General features: G+C 32.7%; 2 protein-coding genes across 2 annotated transcripts; one reads left to right on the forward strand and one right to left on the reverse strand.

Moving 5' to 3' along the window:
- Positions 1-458: 458 nt before the first annotated feature.
- On the forward strand, positions 459-3,319 carry LOC125596100 (auxin transporter-like protein 3). Its single transcript, XM_048771386.1, has 7 exons — positions 459-693; positions 761-946; positions 1,117-1,229; positions 1,344-1,527; positions 1,628-1,725; positions 1,803-2,268; positions 2,778-3,319. The coding sequence occupies exons 1-7, from the start codon at positions 517-519 to the stop codon at positions 2,970-2,972; spliced, it is 1,419 nt and encodes a 472-aa protein (XP_048627343.1). The 5' UTR covers positions 459-516; the 3' UTR covers positions 2,973-3,319.
- Positions 3,320-7,612: 4,293 nt separating this feature from the next.
- On the reverse strand, positions 7,613-10,750 carry LOC125596110 (replication protein A 70 kDa DNA-binding subunit E-like). Its single transcript, XM_048771393.1, has 10 exons — positions 10,510-10,750; positions 9,982-10,211; positions 9,446-9,719; positions 9,151-9,265; positions 8,957-9,081; positions 8,647-8,728; positions 8,463-8,574; positions 8,230-8,387; positions 8,042-8,162; positions 7,613-7,948 (listed from the first exon to the last, which is right to left on the reverse strand). Exons 1-10 carry the CDS (start codon positions 10,748-10,750, stop codon positions 7,613-7,615), a joined length of 1,794 nt encoding a protein of 597 aa, XP_048627350.1.
- Positions 10,751-17,538: the final 6,788 nt, after the last annotated feature.

Raw genomic sequence — 17,538 nt, forward strand, 5'->3', positions numbered from 1 at the left:
AAAACTTAGAAATATAATTGATTATTGCTATAGATATAGATCAGTATCCTCCTTCCTTACTCCCAAAGGACCAATATGTTTTATTCATTGTTCTAGTTGTTACAATCATCATGACTGAAAATAATTGTTAATACATCCTTTCTTTAAAAAGAAGAAACAAATCATCATTGTCGTCGCTTCTATATTATCAACTTATAATTAGTCTAGTCTCTCTTTATTTTGCAAAACTTTATAATTAGTGTACCCTCTTTTTGCATATTATCAGGGTCAAAATATAATTAACAATCCTAAAGTAGGCCTACCCGCTCGTGTAGTGCTCAAGAGATATGGCCCATAAGCCCAACTATCAAATCAAGCCCATTAAAATAACCAATCCACGCTCGCTGAATACAGTAACAGTCACAATTAGGCGACATAACTCGCTCACCAACCAATCATATCATACCTAAGCCTTCAACTCTATTTAAAGAGTGGGAGAGAGAAGCTAAGAAACTGAGTGAAGAAGAAGAAGTGATCATGGCGGCAGAGAAGATAGAGACAGTGATCGCTGGGAACTACTTAGAAATGGAGAGAGAAGAAGAATCAAACACAAGTAACAGTAACAACACTTCTTCAACTAAGACAAAGCTCTCTAACTTCTTCTGGCATGGAGGTTCTGTCTATGATGCTTGGTTTAGCTGTGCTTCAAACCAGGTAACTATAGTATTATCCATAGTATAATACATGTATGTATTCATCGTCTCTAACTTGTAACACACAGGTGGCACAAGTACTGTTGACATTACCATACTCGTTCTCACAACTTGGGATGATGTCGGGAATCTTGTTTCAACTCTTTTATGGATTAATGGGAAGCTGGACTGCTTATCTCATTAGTGTTCTCTACGTTGAGTATCGAACTCGTAAAGAACGAGAAAAATTCGATTTCCGTAATCACGTTATTCAGGTATTTCACTAATTTTTTTTATAAAAGGTATTTCATTAATTTGTTATGATAAAATTACAATTCTAATTCTATTTTACACCCAAAAAAAATTACAATTCTATTGTTCTTGAAAAAAAGTTAATTATATTGTTTTTGTTGTTGCTAATTTTAGTTTTAATTTCCTTGAAAAGTGGTTTGAGGTGTTGGATGGATTGCTGGGGAAACACTGGAGGAACATTGGACTGATCTTTAATTGCACTTTTCTTCTCTTTGGATCCGTTATTCAACTCATTGCTTGTGCAAGGTAAATTAATATAATTATTTCTTTCTTTTTATTTATTTATTATCATATAAAATTATTTCCTTTTTGACTTTGGACACAATTGATATTTACATAATAGTATTGAATAATCTGCAGCAATATATATTATATCAATGATAAATTGGACAAGAGGACATGGACATACATATTTGGAGCGTGTTGTGCAACAACTGTTTTTATTCCTTCGTTCCATAACTATAGAATCTGGTCATTCCTGGGACTCGCTATGACCACTTACACTTCTTGGTACCTCACCATTGCTTCTCTCCTTCACGGCCAGGTCTTGTGATTAAGAACAAAATCATGTTTAATTAGTTTGTAAAGTTCTTAGTCTACTGGTCTCGTTGTTATTTACTTTGAACCTTTTTAATGTATAAAAGGCTGAGGATGTCAAACACTCGGGTCCAACCACAATGGTTCTCTACTTTACCGGAGCCACCAACATTCTCTACACCTTTGGTGGTCATGCCGTCACTGTGTAAGCATTTTTTCTTATATTAAAAGGTTGCTCTATGCTTTGTTAATTAAATTATGTATCGAAAATGATGTAAATAGGGAGATAATGCATGCCATGTGGAAACCGCAAAAGTTCAAGGCGATATATCTACTAGCGACTATATACGTATTAACGCTAACGCTACCTTCTGCGTCTGCGGTTTACTGGGCGTTTGGCGATCAATTGCTAACTCATTCCAATGCACTCTCTCTACTCCCGAAGTCCGGTTTCAGAGACACCGCGGTGATCCTTATGCTTATCCATCAGTTTATAACGTTTGGCTTTGCGTCTACACCGTTATATTTTGTGTGGGAGAAACTGATAGGTGTGCATGAGACTAAGAGCATGTTCAAAAGAGCCATGGCTAGGTTACCAGTGGTTTTACCCATATGGTTCTTAGCCATCATCTTCCCCTTTTTCGGACCAATCAATTCTGCGGTCGGATCTCTCCTTGTCAGCTTCACTGTCTACATCATCCCTGCTTTGGCTCACATGCTTACTTTTGCTCCTGCCCCTTCCAGAGAGGTTAGATCTTTTTCCTTTTTTCACATATTCTTTTTTTTTCATAAGAGACATTGTTAATGGATTTGTCAATTGGTTATAATTTATTTATGATACTAGATTCCTAGCAAACATTGTTTAGAGAATCTAATTTAGAAATTTGTTACATAGTTTCACATTTCGACGACTATTTATTACTTTATATAATATAGAAAAATAAAAGATGTGTTAGACCAATTTAATTTGTGTGAAAATATTATATGGTATTTTGGTATCTTATAAATATAATAATAATAATTCTAACATAATCAAATAAAAAGTTAAACCAATTATAAAGTGATACATGGTATGAGTGTTTCTAACAAATCTCTTAAAGTTAAACCAATGGAGAGAATCATTTGACATTCTTTTCTTCTTTTTATTAAAATAATAAAATGTTGAAATACTCTTCTAAAGTCTCCGTTGATTGAAGATGGTCTTAATACATCTAATAATTAATTTTTGGGTTAAATCATCTACTTATTTTATAACAGAACGCAGTGGAGAGACCGCCACGAGTGCTGGGAGGGTGGATGGGTACTTACTGCATCAACATATTTGTTGTGGTTTGGGTGTTTGTCGTTGGGTTCGGGTTCGGAGGATGGGCAAGTATGGTCAATTTTGTTCGTCAGATCGACACTTTTGGTCTATTCACCAAATGCTACCAATGCCCACCTCGCAAGCCTTAGCCTTGATATTTACGTATTGGCCATTCAAGACCTTCTAGAACGAGGGTTTCATCTAAGGGAGTTTTTGTTTCAAGCTGGAATATATATAAGTTACTATAATTTACTGAAAATCACATCTCTTTGTAATTGTCTGACGACAATAATCTTTTCACGTCGGGTTTGTTTATTTCTCATGTTGAGTTGTATTGGTAATTGGGGTTTTTGTTTCCTTAGTTAAGGTGTGATGGCTATCTTGATTAGGCCAACCCTATTATTAATTAATGTTCTTCCATAGATCGTGTAATTTTCCAGTGTGTTTGTGTTTGATATCTATCTTTCCACAACATGAAAACAAGTTCATCTACTCACTTAAGATTTTTTTTACATAAAGAGACTAGTCACATTCGTTTTCGTCAGGTGATGACCACTAATGAGATTATGTAGATGCATAATTTAACTTATAAATTAAACATTATAAGATATGGTGCATAAATGAATTTATAGTAGTTTTATATCATCTTTGAGGCAATCAAGAATAGATCGAGAAGATTTAATAACTTATCTGAATATGAGTGATCGCCAAATAAATCCATCGGCAAATTAGGATCACCATAAAAGAAAATGTTTCGGCCTTCAAAAAAGGATAAGAAAAGGAGGCAAAAAGGCTATGGCAGGCCGTGTCAGTGTGTTAGGAACTTAGGAGTTAGGACTTAGGCAGCCTTTTTACGATTATTGGTTGGCCACAGGGGCGAAGCCAGCAATAAAATTTAATGGGTGCATTTATTAAATAAAATATGTTATCTGTACATATATATATAAAAAGTTGGAGTGATGGGTGCCTTGAACTCACGAACTGATAGATTAATGGGTGCACTAATTGCCAACTCAGCTAACTGAGATACAATTGCTAGGCAAAACATGAGAATTATTATAACATAATGGGTGCACGGGCACCCTTAACCACCAACGTGGCTTCGCTCCTGGTTGGCCATTACAATTTATTCAGTGGTTGGTTAGACTCAACCGATTTCAAGACTTGAAAGAAATAAAACTGAGTACGTAATACATTGCTCTTGTGGTTCACGATGTCAACTAGTTCTCTTTAGGGTTTAATTAAGGTATAAGTTATACAAAAGCAACAACAACAAAATTAAAGGGATCGAATATCATTTCAGCTCGGAATAATTAAGTAGGAATAAGCTCACAATCTGGTTTACCAGAAACCTAACATTTGTGTTGATTTTGCAAGATGGAGACATTTGACTACCCACTTATTATTATTATTGTTGGGTACTATCCAATAATGAAGTTATTCTTTCAATCAAAACACACATTTTCAAGCTAATCTATCAAAAATAGATTCACAAACTTTTGTGTTAACTTAGTAAATTTAAAATTTATCTTTTAATTTATATTGTTAACAAAATTGTCAAATAATTTCATAGGATTTCAACATTTGATTGAAATGGAAAATAAGAAGTCAGGCTCAGAGTGTCGATTTTTTTTTCTTTTTGAATATTACGTCAAAATTTATCACTATAAACGCTTTTGATGGATTCCAAATCTTATATGCTGCCTTTTTGACTAGCTTTCTAGCTTCCATACTCCAATCAATGTCATGGCAAGTCGGGTCGACATTCAGCCATTTTCTAACCTGCTAAAGATACAGACATCAAAATATTCCAAAAAAAAAACAATATGACCGGATACGATATGATAAAATATGTATTGTTATCATAACGTATCCACTGAATATATATTTAACCTAATTTTCTTGTATTGCAGTGAGATATTACAAAACAAGAAGTTAACTAGGAAAAGGACAAATGCTGGCAATGTTTGGAGAAGAAAAACATTTTCTATTATTTTGTTGTTGGTGGTGGTGGTGGGTATTATTTTTGTTATAAACAATATACAAAAATTATATGAAGATGCTATTCAGTATGGATCTAATCATTATAAATCAACAAATATCTATACAATGATCAAATAATACTGCTTACCTGACAAATACGTTTTTTATTGAATATCAAATTTATTGATCATAAGCTTGAAAATTTACAAAAAAGATTGGAATGTACGCTATTCTATTGACTAAATGTATAAAGAAGACATATACATCTTCTTGAATGTAATTCTAAGAATATAAAATAAAGTCTATTTAACGATTGTTATTATTTTTCGCACATGATATTCCTAAAATCAAGATTATGAATAGTCTTTTTAACACAAATGGGTTTTATATATATATTAAATAAGTTAAAAAAAACAGATTAAAAAAGTTAGAAACCCAATTGAACAGTTCTAGAGAAAAAGAATTAAAATGAGTTTTTTTTTTGTCAACAGAATTAAAATGAGTTTAGATAAAAGAGTATAGTACTTAGGAAGACAGTAATTTTTATATTAAAAACCGACAAGAACACACTTTAAATCATTAATAGACAACGTATTTATATTTACAATAAAACTAAAAGAAAGAGTGATCAATTTCTAGAAAAGTAAGAATACGACAAGACACAAAAAATCAAGATGAACACGTTCTGGCGTTGTGCTCAACCTTCGCGTACGATTGCGAAAGAGAATGCAAATCTATGAGTGAACTGAACTTTCTGCTAATAAACAAAGAAAGTGAGATAATGAATGGCAAAAAAGCGTGTGGATAACACTTGCACGTGCGTGGGGTCTCGTTGAAAGAAAAAATCATCTTCGATATCGTCATATTTTTAACTTTTTATACACCCTAGTTTTCAGAGTAAAAGCTACATTTCACATGCGAATTTCAAATGGTTTCGTTTTATCTTTCCAGTGGCATCATTAGCGTCTGTTACCAAATTTTAATACTATTGGTTAAGTATTCGTATTTTGATTGACTAGGATTTAGAGTGTGATTGATAATATACTAATATGTGGAGTAACCGAGAGAAATTAAAAAGTGGAAGTGGAAAGAAACAAAAAAATGAAAAAAGAGTAAAAAGCAAAAAAAAAAGACGTTACTTTCATAAAAACTAGCAAGATAATAGGTGTGAGTTTTCTTTTGTTTAAATAATAACTAGAGTAAATGTTAGATAAATAAATTTCACTTGACCGGCAATCTCTCAGTTTAATCTGGAGTAATAAATCATGTTTCACCTTTATTTTTTGCGCTATAATCATATTAGTCATATACCTAACTCACACCCAAAAAAATAGTAAAAGATTGCCACATCACATATATATTGTCTAAGGATACTATACATCCACGATCTCGGATGTTAATAGCCCCTCTCAAGATGTAGATGGAAAATTGTCCAACGGAAACAACCTAAACCTAACATTTCGGACATACCACAACAATATGGACCATTTGTACATGTTACATAAGTAGGAAATTGTTTACGTAGAAAATCATATGTTGAGCTTTTAACATGAACTCTGATACTATATTAATGATGTATCTAACTCACACTAAAAAGCTAACTTAAAAGTGGAAGATTGCCACATTACATATACTAGGTCCGTGTCCGCCCTACGGGCGGATAATGTGGTGATGTATTTTTCCTTTTAGTTCATATAGATATGCAATATCATTTGATAAATTTGCCCTAAAGAACTTACAAAGTTTGAACTTGGGAAGTAAGTAGTGATCTTGTTATCCTTTTATTAATGTTTTTTTGATGATTTCCTTTGGCCAAAAGCTATATTTACAACGCATCTTTCATGTAAGTTCAATATCTTGACAAAAATTTAGAGGAAAGAATTTTGAATATATGAAAAGAGGGTGAACAATAAATCATACATAATCATCTGAAGGGTTTGTGGTTTTATTTAGAGAAGCAAAAAAATCATAAGAACGCATGAACGGGTGCCTATAAATTTAAGGATTTTAAATGTTAAATATAATTTTTTTTAAAAAATTAAAATTAATTAATTTTGTTTTTGTGTTATAGAATAGAAAAAATGTTATCATGTTAATGATGCTAATGAGTCTTGGAACAGCCGGAGTATAGAGTCCATTTTAAACAATTAGTTTTAACCTATATGTTAAAATAATCAAGTTGTCACTATGAATCCCTTAGATTGCAAGAAACCCAACTTTCTATTTTAAAGTCCAATTTTCTGCAAAGTGGAGAAATACTAATGTACCACATATAGATGTTTATAGTTTCACTCTAAATTTTAAGCTGCAAAAAAGAAATGAACTTACATCCTTTAAAAAGAAGAATCTACTATAATTTAAATAAGAAGAAAAATCATTAATCTTGTAAGTGTAACTAATGATATGTTAGTTGTATCCATTATTAGTCTTATCACTTGCCCAAATCAGAATTTTAAGCAAATGTAATGTGTGGATCGCAATGCATTGCATTTAGTCGATACTCGGCCCATATCATATACACGTAAAACAGCTAAAAATGATACAAAATCAGATTTATTTCATAACATACGGCAAAGCCTATATACAATATACAACACACTAAAAAGCCAAAAGCTTCAATTAAATTCGGAAAGCATCACAACCAACAAACTAAATCATCAAACTCAAAGAAAGAAATTATTAAACATAAATTTAACCAACAAAGTTTATAAGAGAGATAGTTCAATATTGCAAAGATAAAGTCTTAAATTGGAAAGAAACAAAGCATAGACTCTTAGTCACCATAAATCCATCACTTACATACATCCTAGCCACATTTGGCTCGCTTTGAATCTTCTGCCTCAACATTATCAGCAGTCCTTTTCACCCTCTCACCACCAGATTCTTCAAAGCGTGTGGAAGGACCATCCTCAGCAATTCCATTCTGCAAAGTTTTCTGGGCATCTGGTATAGTCACATTTTCTACATTGCCTTCAATTTCTGGATCTTCTGGAATGAGCACCTTTGTCACAGTCAAACTTTGGGTCTTGCCAGTCAAATTGTGAGTTGATACCTTCACAATGAACTTGCGAGTCTGTCCTATGGTATTGATCAGAGCTTGAGGCACCGGAACCAAGTGATCATCTCCCATATTCTCATTGGCCTAACATACATTTAAACGATTGTCACTATATATATCGAACTATTTTGAGAAAATACAGTTTCAAATAACAAAGATATACAGGTTTGTAATTACCTCGAAATAACTATCAACCAACTCAGAAGCTTTCTTGCCAGTCAACTCCTGACCAGCATCACCAAGGAGCACAAAACACGCCTGATCATCATTGTCATACACAGATATCTTGGCTAGGTACCTGTGTCATGAGCAGTTTTATAATTAATGCATTGAAGTATGAGTATAAGTAAATCTGAACCACTTACTGTGCAACACCAACAATATCACTCTTCCCACATTTTTTACACATTAGGGTGGTAGGTCCTTTGGTTGCTTTAGTGTGGCACACACCACAACCTATGTAATACCATCTTGATCCGTGCACAACATCACCAACTGTTGCTATGCACTCAAACCAAGCAACCTGCAAAACGTTTTAATAATTATATTAGAATCTGAGTCTATCATAATGGGTGCGTTACTCATTCGTATGTACTACCTTGGCAGCTTCCTGCTTCATATAGGAGAAGAGCTCGCCTATGGTCACTGTCTCAGTCTTAGTGACAACTTCCGCAGAAACTATATCAGCAACATCCATGTTTGAGTTCAACCTGAAGACAACGTCCAAACATCAGACAACGATAGGATAACTACGAACAATATCTAAACACACGAATGCTTACCAAGTGAGATAATCTCGGGTTGCTTGAACATCACTGTCCAGAAATACCCGTGATGACGTCATAGAGGAGAGAGTTAGGACACCTATAACAGATCCAATGTTATAATAAAAATGCTAAATTATAATGTAAAATGAGATGTAGAATTATGTATATCTCTTAATTCCTCACAAACTTTTTCAAATGTCTTATAGCTAATAAGCCCAAATTCATTCAAGTGCAGTTCTATTACTCAAAGCTAACTAATCAGATAAAATCCATTGACCATCCTATGTAACTTCTTAAAACATAAGAAAAAGCTGATGATACGAACCTCCAAAACGTTTCGGGTTTAAGGTGGTGACCAAAATAACACTTGCAGCTCCTCCAGATGCTTTAAATTTTCCACTAAAATCAGAGGCAGCCTTGTCCCAGAGGTACAACTTCATCACCGGACCACTATAACATCAAAAAATGTTTGTTAAGAGTGTCAATATATGATTATGAAAAAGATATAGATTAGCTTACTCATGTGTTTGAACATGAAGCAAAACTCGGCGGGATGAAGCTATCTCGGCATCATCTAGCACGAGACTGTCATTGAGAACTTGCCCATTCACAAGCTTGATGTGACCAACATAATCTGCATAATAAACAATCAAACTTAGTGCTTTATATCTTATAAACCCACCATGAAACCTTAATATCTAAGAATGTATCAGAACATTATCCTAGCCAAACAATGCTGAATATATTAGTTTTGAGTTAAACACATCATCTAAGGTTAGATTAAACATTATACTATAAAACAGTGAGAACTTACCATAGAGATCCCTTCTCAAGTCGCAGGCAGCATCGAACTCCTCATATCCATGGAACCGAAAACGGTCCTCAGGGAAACAAACCGAACTATCCTCTAGATCAGAGAGGACAGAATACGATGAGAAGGTGATGGTGACACTTGGTTCAGCCACCCGATACAGAGTCTTGTTATTAGACCCGTAAAAACTGTTAAGCCTGTAAATGCCACCAACTTTCATGTGTGGCAGATAAGTATCTATCCTCCCAGCTGGAATGAAGCCCTGGATAACAGTTTCCTGTTATCAACAATAGAGAAATTAAATTAGGAAGCTAGACAGGAACTCCTAGAAAAATAAACACAAACATTAAAGATATTCAAACCGCAATGCATCAACAACAGAAATAAAGTTATGGTTCTATTACCAATAGCAAAAACTTGGTACAAATTCATTAAAAGAACCAAAGAATAGAACGCTAAGTTTGAATATAAACGATTTAGTAGCATCTCGACTAAACAATTTTTTTTAACTAAACCGCAAAAGAGAGTTCACTTTATACCTCTTGGTCAATGAGAAACATCTCGAGACCGATAAGCGTCTTCGTCACAACATTTCGAGCTTCCCATAAATGGATCAACCGAAATCTCAACTCGCATCCATGAGCTCCGAATTTCACATCCTTGAAAGACATCACTTCCACAGCTTTGGCGGAGACAATGGCTTTTCCCTTGGCGCGAGAGGAGACAGCGGCTTTGCCTCTAACGCCTAAAGAGACACCGGTCTTCGTACCTGCAGTGCAATATGAGCGTTGAATTCATCAATGCGTTTATATTTTCTGTAGACTAAACCATCAATATAATAAAAAAAAATATTGTTCATATCAGTGTCTTCAATCACGAAGCTCTAGACTCAATAACTGTTCTGGTGATCAAACGGACTCTATGATTTGATAACAAAACGAACCACAATATAAAATATATAGTTTGTTCATCTCATTGTTTTAGATCACAAAAGCTTCATACTCTATTTTTTTTCCGGTAATCAAACGGAGTATATAATTTTGATAACCAAAAGATCAGGTTCTTACAGTCGGGGTTCTTCGAATTAGGCACGCCGATCGAGAGGCCGGAAGAAACACCGGTCTTGCCGCTGGGTTTGATCAGACCGGAGGAGACAGACGCTTCGCTTTTGGTTTTCTTCGAGTGGGGATCGCCGTTCGAGAGGCCAGAAGAGACATAGGATGTACCGGTGGGCTTAATCGGTCCGGGAAAGGAGTCAGCATCAACGCCTTTTGGTTTCTCCGACAGGGTTTCTCCGTTCGAACTCATTGCAATTGCGATGTAGTAATGAGACTGTAGAACAAAATCTGATCGAAATAAAACTCAGATCGAGAGTTTTATAAACAAAATCTGAAGGAGGAAAACAAAGTGAATCCATTAATGAGATTAAAGAGAGACAAAGTGGAGGAGGTATTGATGTTCGAGGATGAAATCATGAAACTGAACAAAGAAGAGGAAGAGCAAAGGTTCTCGTATCGAAGAAGGCAAGCTCGAGTAATATTAATCCCGTGTATCTGTGTCTCAGTTATGGTGGGTTTTGTGGCCCAACATCATTTCACGATAGATAAAAAAAAGAAGAAATTTTCGTATGTCCGTCTATTATTTACGATGGGTTTAATGGCCCAACATCAATTCACGCCAGATTTTTTTTTTAAAACAGGAAGTCCAGATGACGTGTCAAATAAACAACTTTCTATTGGACGATTTTAATGTCCTAAGTGGACAGGCTCTCTAATCAGTATATGTTCCATTTATTACTTGTGTGATATTAGGTATATATTGCCTAAAGACATTATACATCCACGATGTGGGATGTTAATAAGTCACAACCTTGTAGTCTCTTACATGCTTGAGGGATACGTTTAAGCTTTACCATAATACAATATATATATATATATATCCCAGCGTTTTTTTTTAACGAAAAATATATCCCAGTTACAAAAGAAAACAACAAAGTAGGTTTCACAAAAAAGAGACACAAGATGGGTATTTACATGACAGGCTTGTAAGCTTATGCGTTGGAGTGTTTCTCATATATATGCATGACTACTTGTTAGCTTGTGTATTGAAATTATATACGCAAGTATGTATTATGTTATTGATGTATAATGTATACACTATACATGTCCCTTTCATTTGTAAGCCTTGTTTGTTACACATTGGTCTAGAATAGTCATTAAGATCCATATTCATCAACCACAATTCCACATGCTGCGTCTTCTTTTAGTTGTCTATCTCTATCATGTCGTTCACATTTTTATCATCAGTTTAGTTTTTTATAATATCCTAAAATAAATGGTCCAAAAAACGAACTTCGGAATTTATTTCTAATTTCTGTATCAAAAATTAAACTTAAGGACGTAAACTTAGCACGATTCTTATGTTATTTATGCATAAATAAATCAATACTAAATGATCTCATGTTGCATATAGACTATATGTAGTACACACATACTATATATATATATGTATATTTGTGTAAAATTTAAATAAAAACTAGATGATAATCCGCACGCAAGCGCGGATGAGTTTTTTTTTTATATTGATGTTTGTTTATTAAATAGTTTTAACATTTTGCAACATTACAATTTTTAACGATTGTAAAATGACGAATACAAATATTAGTCTCTAAAATGTATCATTGTTGTTGAAGATTTAACATAGTACAACTCATTTAAATTATTTTTATGACTTCATATGCACAAAATAAAATTAAGTTTTGTGTCTGACACAAATCACAAAAATCAGATAGGTAACGTCGATTTCAAAATAACGAAAGGGGGATTAAGTTTTCTGCTCTCAATTTGTTTACTATTGTCTCTCCATAAGTCTACTTCTATAAAATTGTGTTTTCGTTCTCGTTTCTGTTTTACTGATATGAGTTTTGTTTCTTTTTTTTTAACTTCTTTTGTGAATTCGGTGAATTACATAAGAGTATATTGATAAAGAATATGATAGTGAGATAGGATATTAGGAAGAAATAAATATTAGACAAATGATCAAATCTCTCATTATTCGAACAAACTCAAAAGTGGGTTTTTGGAATCTTGTCATAATATTTCATTAAAAGCTTCTTAGAATAAAAATCAAGACTAAAATATTTATTCTAAATGAAATAATATCTATATATATATATATTTTTTTTCCAATATTAAAAATCACTTCTATTTGAAGAAATGTATTGGAAGTTTTTTTGTTTATTTACAGTCATGTTTTTGGCAAATAAATAAAAAAATTATTTATTTACTTTATATGGTATATAATTAAACTTTAGTGATATTGACACACACATATATATATATATATAGTTTAGTTTTAATATAAATATTTATTATTGACATACTCATTTGATTTTATTAACATTTGTATATTTGTTGTAACAAAAATTTAAATCACAAAACTTTTAATGTGAGATTTATCAATACAAAGTTCAAAATAAAAATATTAAGATCTCAATAATTTTTCAATGCAAATTTTGAAATTAACATATTTATATATTTATATATAATATATAATTTAATTTAAATGTATTACTATATATATATCTATAATATGAATATCTATTAATGAGAATTCATATTCATATGATTTATGTTCATTTGTATATTGTTTGAACAAAAATGTTAAAAAATTGATCACAAAATTTTCAATGTGTGACTTTTACTATTTTTAGTATTGTATATTATTTTTAAAAATTCAAAATATAACATATAAGAAAAAAATATAATTTTTATATGATTAGCGTGATTGTTTAATTTTTTAATAATATAAAATTAAACAAAAATAGATATGATACAAAAATTGTTCTTAAATATGTATTATTCATAATCATTAATTGTCATATATATGTTAATCATATAGTAATTCAATAGATTTTATTTAAGAAAAAATTGAAATATTATTTTGTACACTACTAATCAATTTGATAGTTAGTTTAATAAAATTTATAATATATTTTTGTATGGAGAAATTATTTTCTAAGTATTCTAAGAGTCATCCTAATGATAATACGGAGTTACGAAAATATGTTGTTATGGATTAATACATAGGGGATTCCAATGGTTGTTGGTGGTTTTACACTTAAAATGATGCATGCGTCAATTTGAGTCCATTTAAAAAACAATTTCTAAATTTTTATAATGGGCTTCAGAATATTATATGACTGTTTAGTTTCTAGCCTAAGCCAATTAAGACAAATATTCATGAGATCAATCAGTTCACACCGCATCTATGCCTCAAATGTTGAAAAAAATATGCATCGTTAGTATGTTCATGATGTTGTTTTTGGTACACACCTCTCTTTGAAAAAGGCAGTTGATAACTGCGTAAGGCAATGCATCCCAAACTTTTGTATGAAACATCGAATAATAAATCTAGAAATATGCAATCAAGTCTGCGGAAATATATGCATCGATTCTAAAAGCAATGGGATGTTCAGTGTCCATTCAGATGGTAAGCATATGATGAATTGTATTTGCTCATTTTTAGGCTTAATTGTCCTGGATACTAAAGGTAGAATGGATTACGATATATATTGTTCGAAAAATATGCATAAAGCTTGATTGCTTTTACATATGAAAATTAAATTAGTAAATCTACATGGATTTTTTGTAATATATTTTAAGGCTTCGAATGGTAAGCAGATCAAGAAAACGCAGATCAAATCCAAAACGCAGATCAAGCAGAACAAATGCAGATCAAGCAGAACAAATGCAGATCATGCAGAACAAATGCAGATCTAACTGGTTAAGCTATTTTATCGAATTAGCGTATTTAACCAAATGTTAAAAATAAATTTGAAAATTAAATATCTAAAAAAAATACAAATTCTTATCAATTATTTTTTAATTAATTTAATAAATACAAAAAAAGTTTAAACATTATATAAAAGGTAAACACAATTAAAACAAAAAACCGTAAAAAAAATATCACTATAATAAATATATTGAAACTTAAAAATTATATAAAATTCATTAAAATAACAAAGAGTATTACTTGTCCCTTTAATTATTTTTATAGTACAAACAAGATCCCTTTAATTATTTTTATAGTACAAACAAGATCCAAAGACGTTAATTAGGGCTGGAGATAAAATCCTTTTCCTTAATTTTGAACCGAACCCGAACCAAAAAACTGACTCGTACCAAGTTCAAAATGTAAAAAAATAAATACCTGGATGTGTTTTGTAGGGCGTTATAAAACATATCCAAAGCGAAAGTGTTATTAAACTGAACCTCAACGGGTGAAAAATATCAAGAAAAATCGATCTGAATGTCCAAATTTATATAGAATATAAATGATATATATCAATGAATATTTAAAATTTAAATAAGTATATTTAATACTTCATTCTATGTAAATAACTATATATGTTTTATGTTTTTATTTTAAATTTTAGATTTTATTTTGGGTATATCCGAACTAATTTAATATAATCTGAATCCTAAATTTTTTTTTTTATATCATTTTCCTCAACCATAAAAATAATATTATTTTATTTATGTTAAATATTATCAATTATAAAAAATAAACTATAACATATATGTTTCCTTACCTATACATTATATAATTATTTAGTATCAACATATATTCTTAGATTATATAAAAAATAATATGCATGACTATTTATTATTAAAAATTATATAAAATTGTGAATATGTAATCTACATATACATAATTTTCTATTAAAATATTTATAGAATATATAAAATATGCTTATAAAATTCGTTTAAAATAAACTACTAATAAAATGAAAAATGGAACAATATATTAAATGTACTTTTGAAATGAAATATTATGTGAATTTAAAAGTGAAAGAAATAAATTAAATGAATATATTTATTGGTAGCTGGAGAAGAAAAAAAAAAAGAAAAACAAAACAAAAGACAAATGATTCTCATTGGCCCTCAGCATGTTTTTGGTGTCTTTCTTTTCTCTCCTGCAGATCATTAAATCAATGACCAAATTTATCCTGCATGCAGATTTTCAGATTTTCTTTTGTTCTGCATTTGAAAAATTGAATGGAAAAAAAATTACAGTTCAATCTGCATTGGTAATGATCTGCATATGTACTGCATTTGGACTGTGTTACATTCATAGCCTAAGTATTTTGATTTGTTGCACTGAATATTTTGCTTAATAGTACTACTAGATAGAATGATAGATAAAGGTTGGTGAGATATAGGTTGCTACTAGTAAATCGAGGAGACTCTTGAGCTTACTAATTTTGTTTTGTGCAAATAAATAGCTAGCTAGTCATCGTCAGCTCATAGCGGGTATCAATATACAATACTAAAAGGGGAATAAGGGCTCCCCTCATGCTTCCACGTCCTCACAAATAATCAACCAATAGGAAACCAGAAATGCGCCACGTCATACATTTGTTTTCTCGACAAAGAAAACATCTAATTTGGGCTGAACAAAATTGAAAATGGCCCTGTAAAGAACAGCCCATCTCTTTCTCGAACATGTTACCCTTCTACTCCGACTCTTCCAATTCACTATGTAACTACCCCTTTCGTGTTTCAAAAAAAAAAACTACCCTTTCATATTCTTTCTCTCTCTCCCGAGTCATCTCCTTCTGAAACTCGATCTGATCACTGAGAATCTACGACGACGAAGAAGGTGGAGGACGACGAGGAAGAATACAATACTAAAAGGGGAATAAGGGCTCCCCTCATGCTTCTACGTCGTCACAAATAATCAACCAATAGGAAACCAGAAATGCGCCACGTCATACATTTGTTTTCTCGACAAAGAAAACATCTAATTTGGGCTGAACAAAATTGAAAGTGGTCCTGTAAAGAACAGCCCATCTCTTTCTCGAACATGTTACCCTTCTACTCTGACTCTTCCAATTCACTATGTAACTACCCCTTTCGTGTTTCGAAAAAAAAACTACCCTTTCATATTCTTTCTCTCTCCCGAGTCATCTCCTTCTGAAACTCGATCTGATCACTGAGAATCTACGACGACGAAGAAGGTGGAGGACGACGAGGAAGAATGAGAATCTCAGGCTACGTAATCGTTGATTTATCTGTAACTGTATTCTATTGCGTCGATCGTAGTGTTCACGCGTGTCCCGTCGTCCTCATCCTCTCCAACAACGATCTCAACAGCGGCGGCGACGATCCCGGAGTCGGAGACTCCTCTAACTTCGAGGAATTCGGCGAATCCGAACCCAAATCCGAAGAGGAGCTCGATCCCGGCTTGTGGCGACGGAACTTTCGATAGGTTGATGGAGGAAGCGTTGGAGGAGATAGAGGCGGCTTATTCAGCCGGAGATCCACACTCGCAGTCGCTGATGGGCTTCGTCTACGGGACGGTGATGATAAGGGAGAAGAGCAAAAGCAAATCCTTCTTTCGCCATAACTTTGCTGCTGAAGGTGGGAACATGCAGTCAAGGATGACACTTGCCTTCACGTATCTAACTCTTCGAAACATGTAATGCAGTTGTCTCTTTCTTAATGCAACTTCTGGGTCACACTTCTACTTTGACGATGAGGTGATAGCAAGTCAAACTTTATTTGATGAGTAAGGCCCTTCATTGTAGTGCATAGGACATAACATGTTCTCATATGTCTTTCTAATGCTCTCCTTACATCCCACTTACCAGGTTGTGTGCCACAAACTATGATGCACGGGGACGGCATATCGTTGACGTCTCGCGTACCAGCGGCGTTTCAGGGACGGGGACGGTGCGGGGACGGTGTGGGGACGTTTCCGAAACGTTTCAGAGAGGCTGGGGACGGCAAAGGTTTCTGGGGACGGCATGGTTAGGTTTTGGAAACGTTTCCGAAACGTTTCGGATGTATAGTCGACATAATTTTGTAAAAGTTTGATTATTTACTTTTTCATACTCTTTTTATTTGGATAACAATTGAAAAAAAAAAGGAAACACGTCTTGTATAATACAATTAGGGTTATAAACTTTTAATCCAAGCTCTTATTCTTCATCTTTCTCACATCTAAACATCTAAGAAAAACACAGTAAGCATATCCCAAACTCTGGTTTTGGTTTTTTAATGCTCATGTAAAAGAAAGTCTTAGACAATATT

The sequence above is a fragment of the Brassica napus genome, unplaced genomic scaffold, assembly GCF_020379485.1.
Source record: "Brassica napus cultivar Da-Ae unplaced genomic scaffold, Da-Ae ScsIHWf_1136;HRSCAF=1612, whole genome shotgun sequence".
NCBI classification, from domain to species: domain Eukaryota; kingdom Viridiplantae; phylum Streptophyta; class Magnoliopsida; order Brassicales; family Brassicaceae; genus Brassica; species Brassica napus.

What these genes read in the sequence shown, in the direction of transcription:
- LOC125596100 (XM_048771386.1), top strand. Translation starts at nt 517, where the DNA reads ATGGCGGCAGAGAAGATAGAGACAGTGATCGCTGGGAACTACTTAGAA. An exon ending in GGTGGTCATGCCGTCACTGT is followed by an intron (nt 1,726 to 1,802) that starts GTAAGCATTTTT and finishes TGATGTAAATAG; the next exon opens with GGAGATAATGCATGCCATGT. An exon ending in CTCCTGCCCCTTCCAGAGAG is followed by an intron (nt 2,269 to 2,777) that starts GTTAGATCTTTT and finishes ATTTTATAACAG; the next exon opens with AACGCAGTGGAGAGACCGCC.
- LOC125596110 (XM_048771393.1), bottom strand. Translation starts at nt 10,750, where the DNA reads ATGAGTTCGAACGGAGAAACCCTGTCGGAGAAACCAAAAGGCGTTGAT. An exon ending in TGTTTCTCATTGACCAAGAG is followed by an intron (nt 9,720 to 9,981) that starts GTATAAAGTGAA and finishes TGTTGATAACAG; the next exon opens with GAAACTGTTATCCAGGGCTT. An exon ending in ACCCGAGATTATCTCACTTG is followed by an intron (nt 8,575 to 8,646) that starts GTAAGCATTCGT and finishes CGTTGTCTTCAG; the next exon opens with GTTGAACTCAAACATGGATG.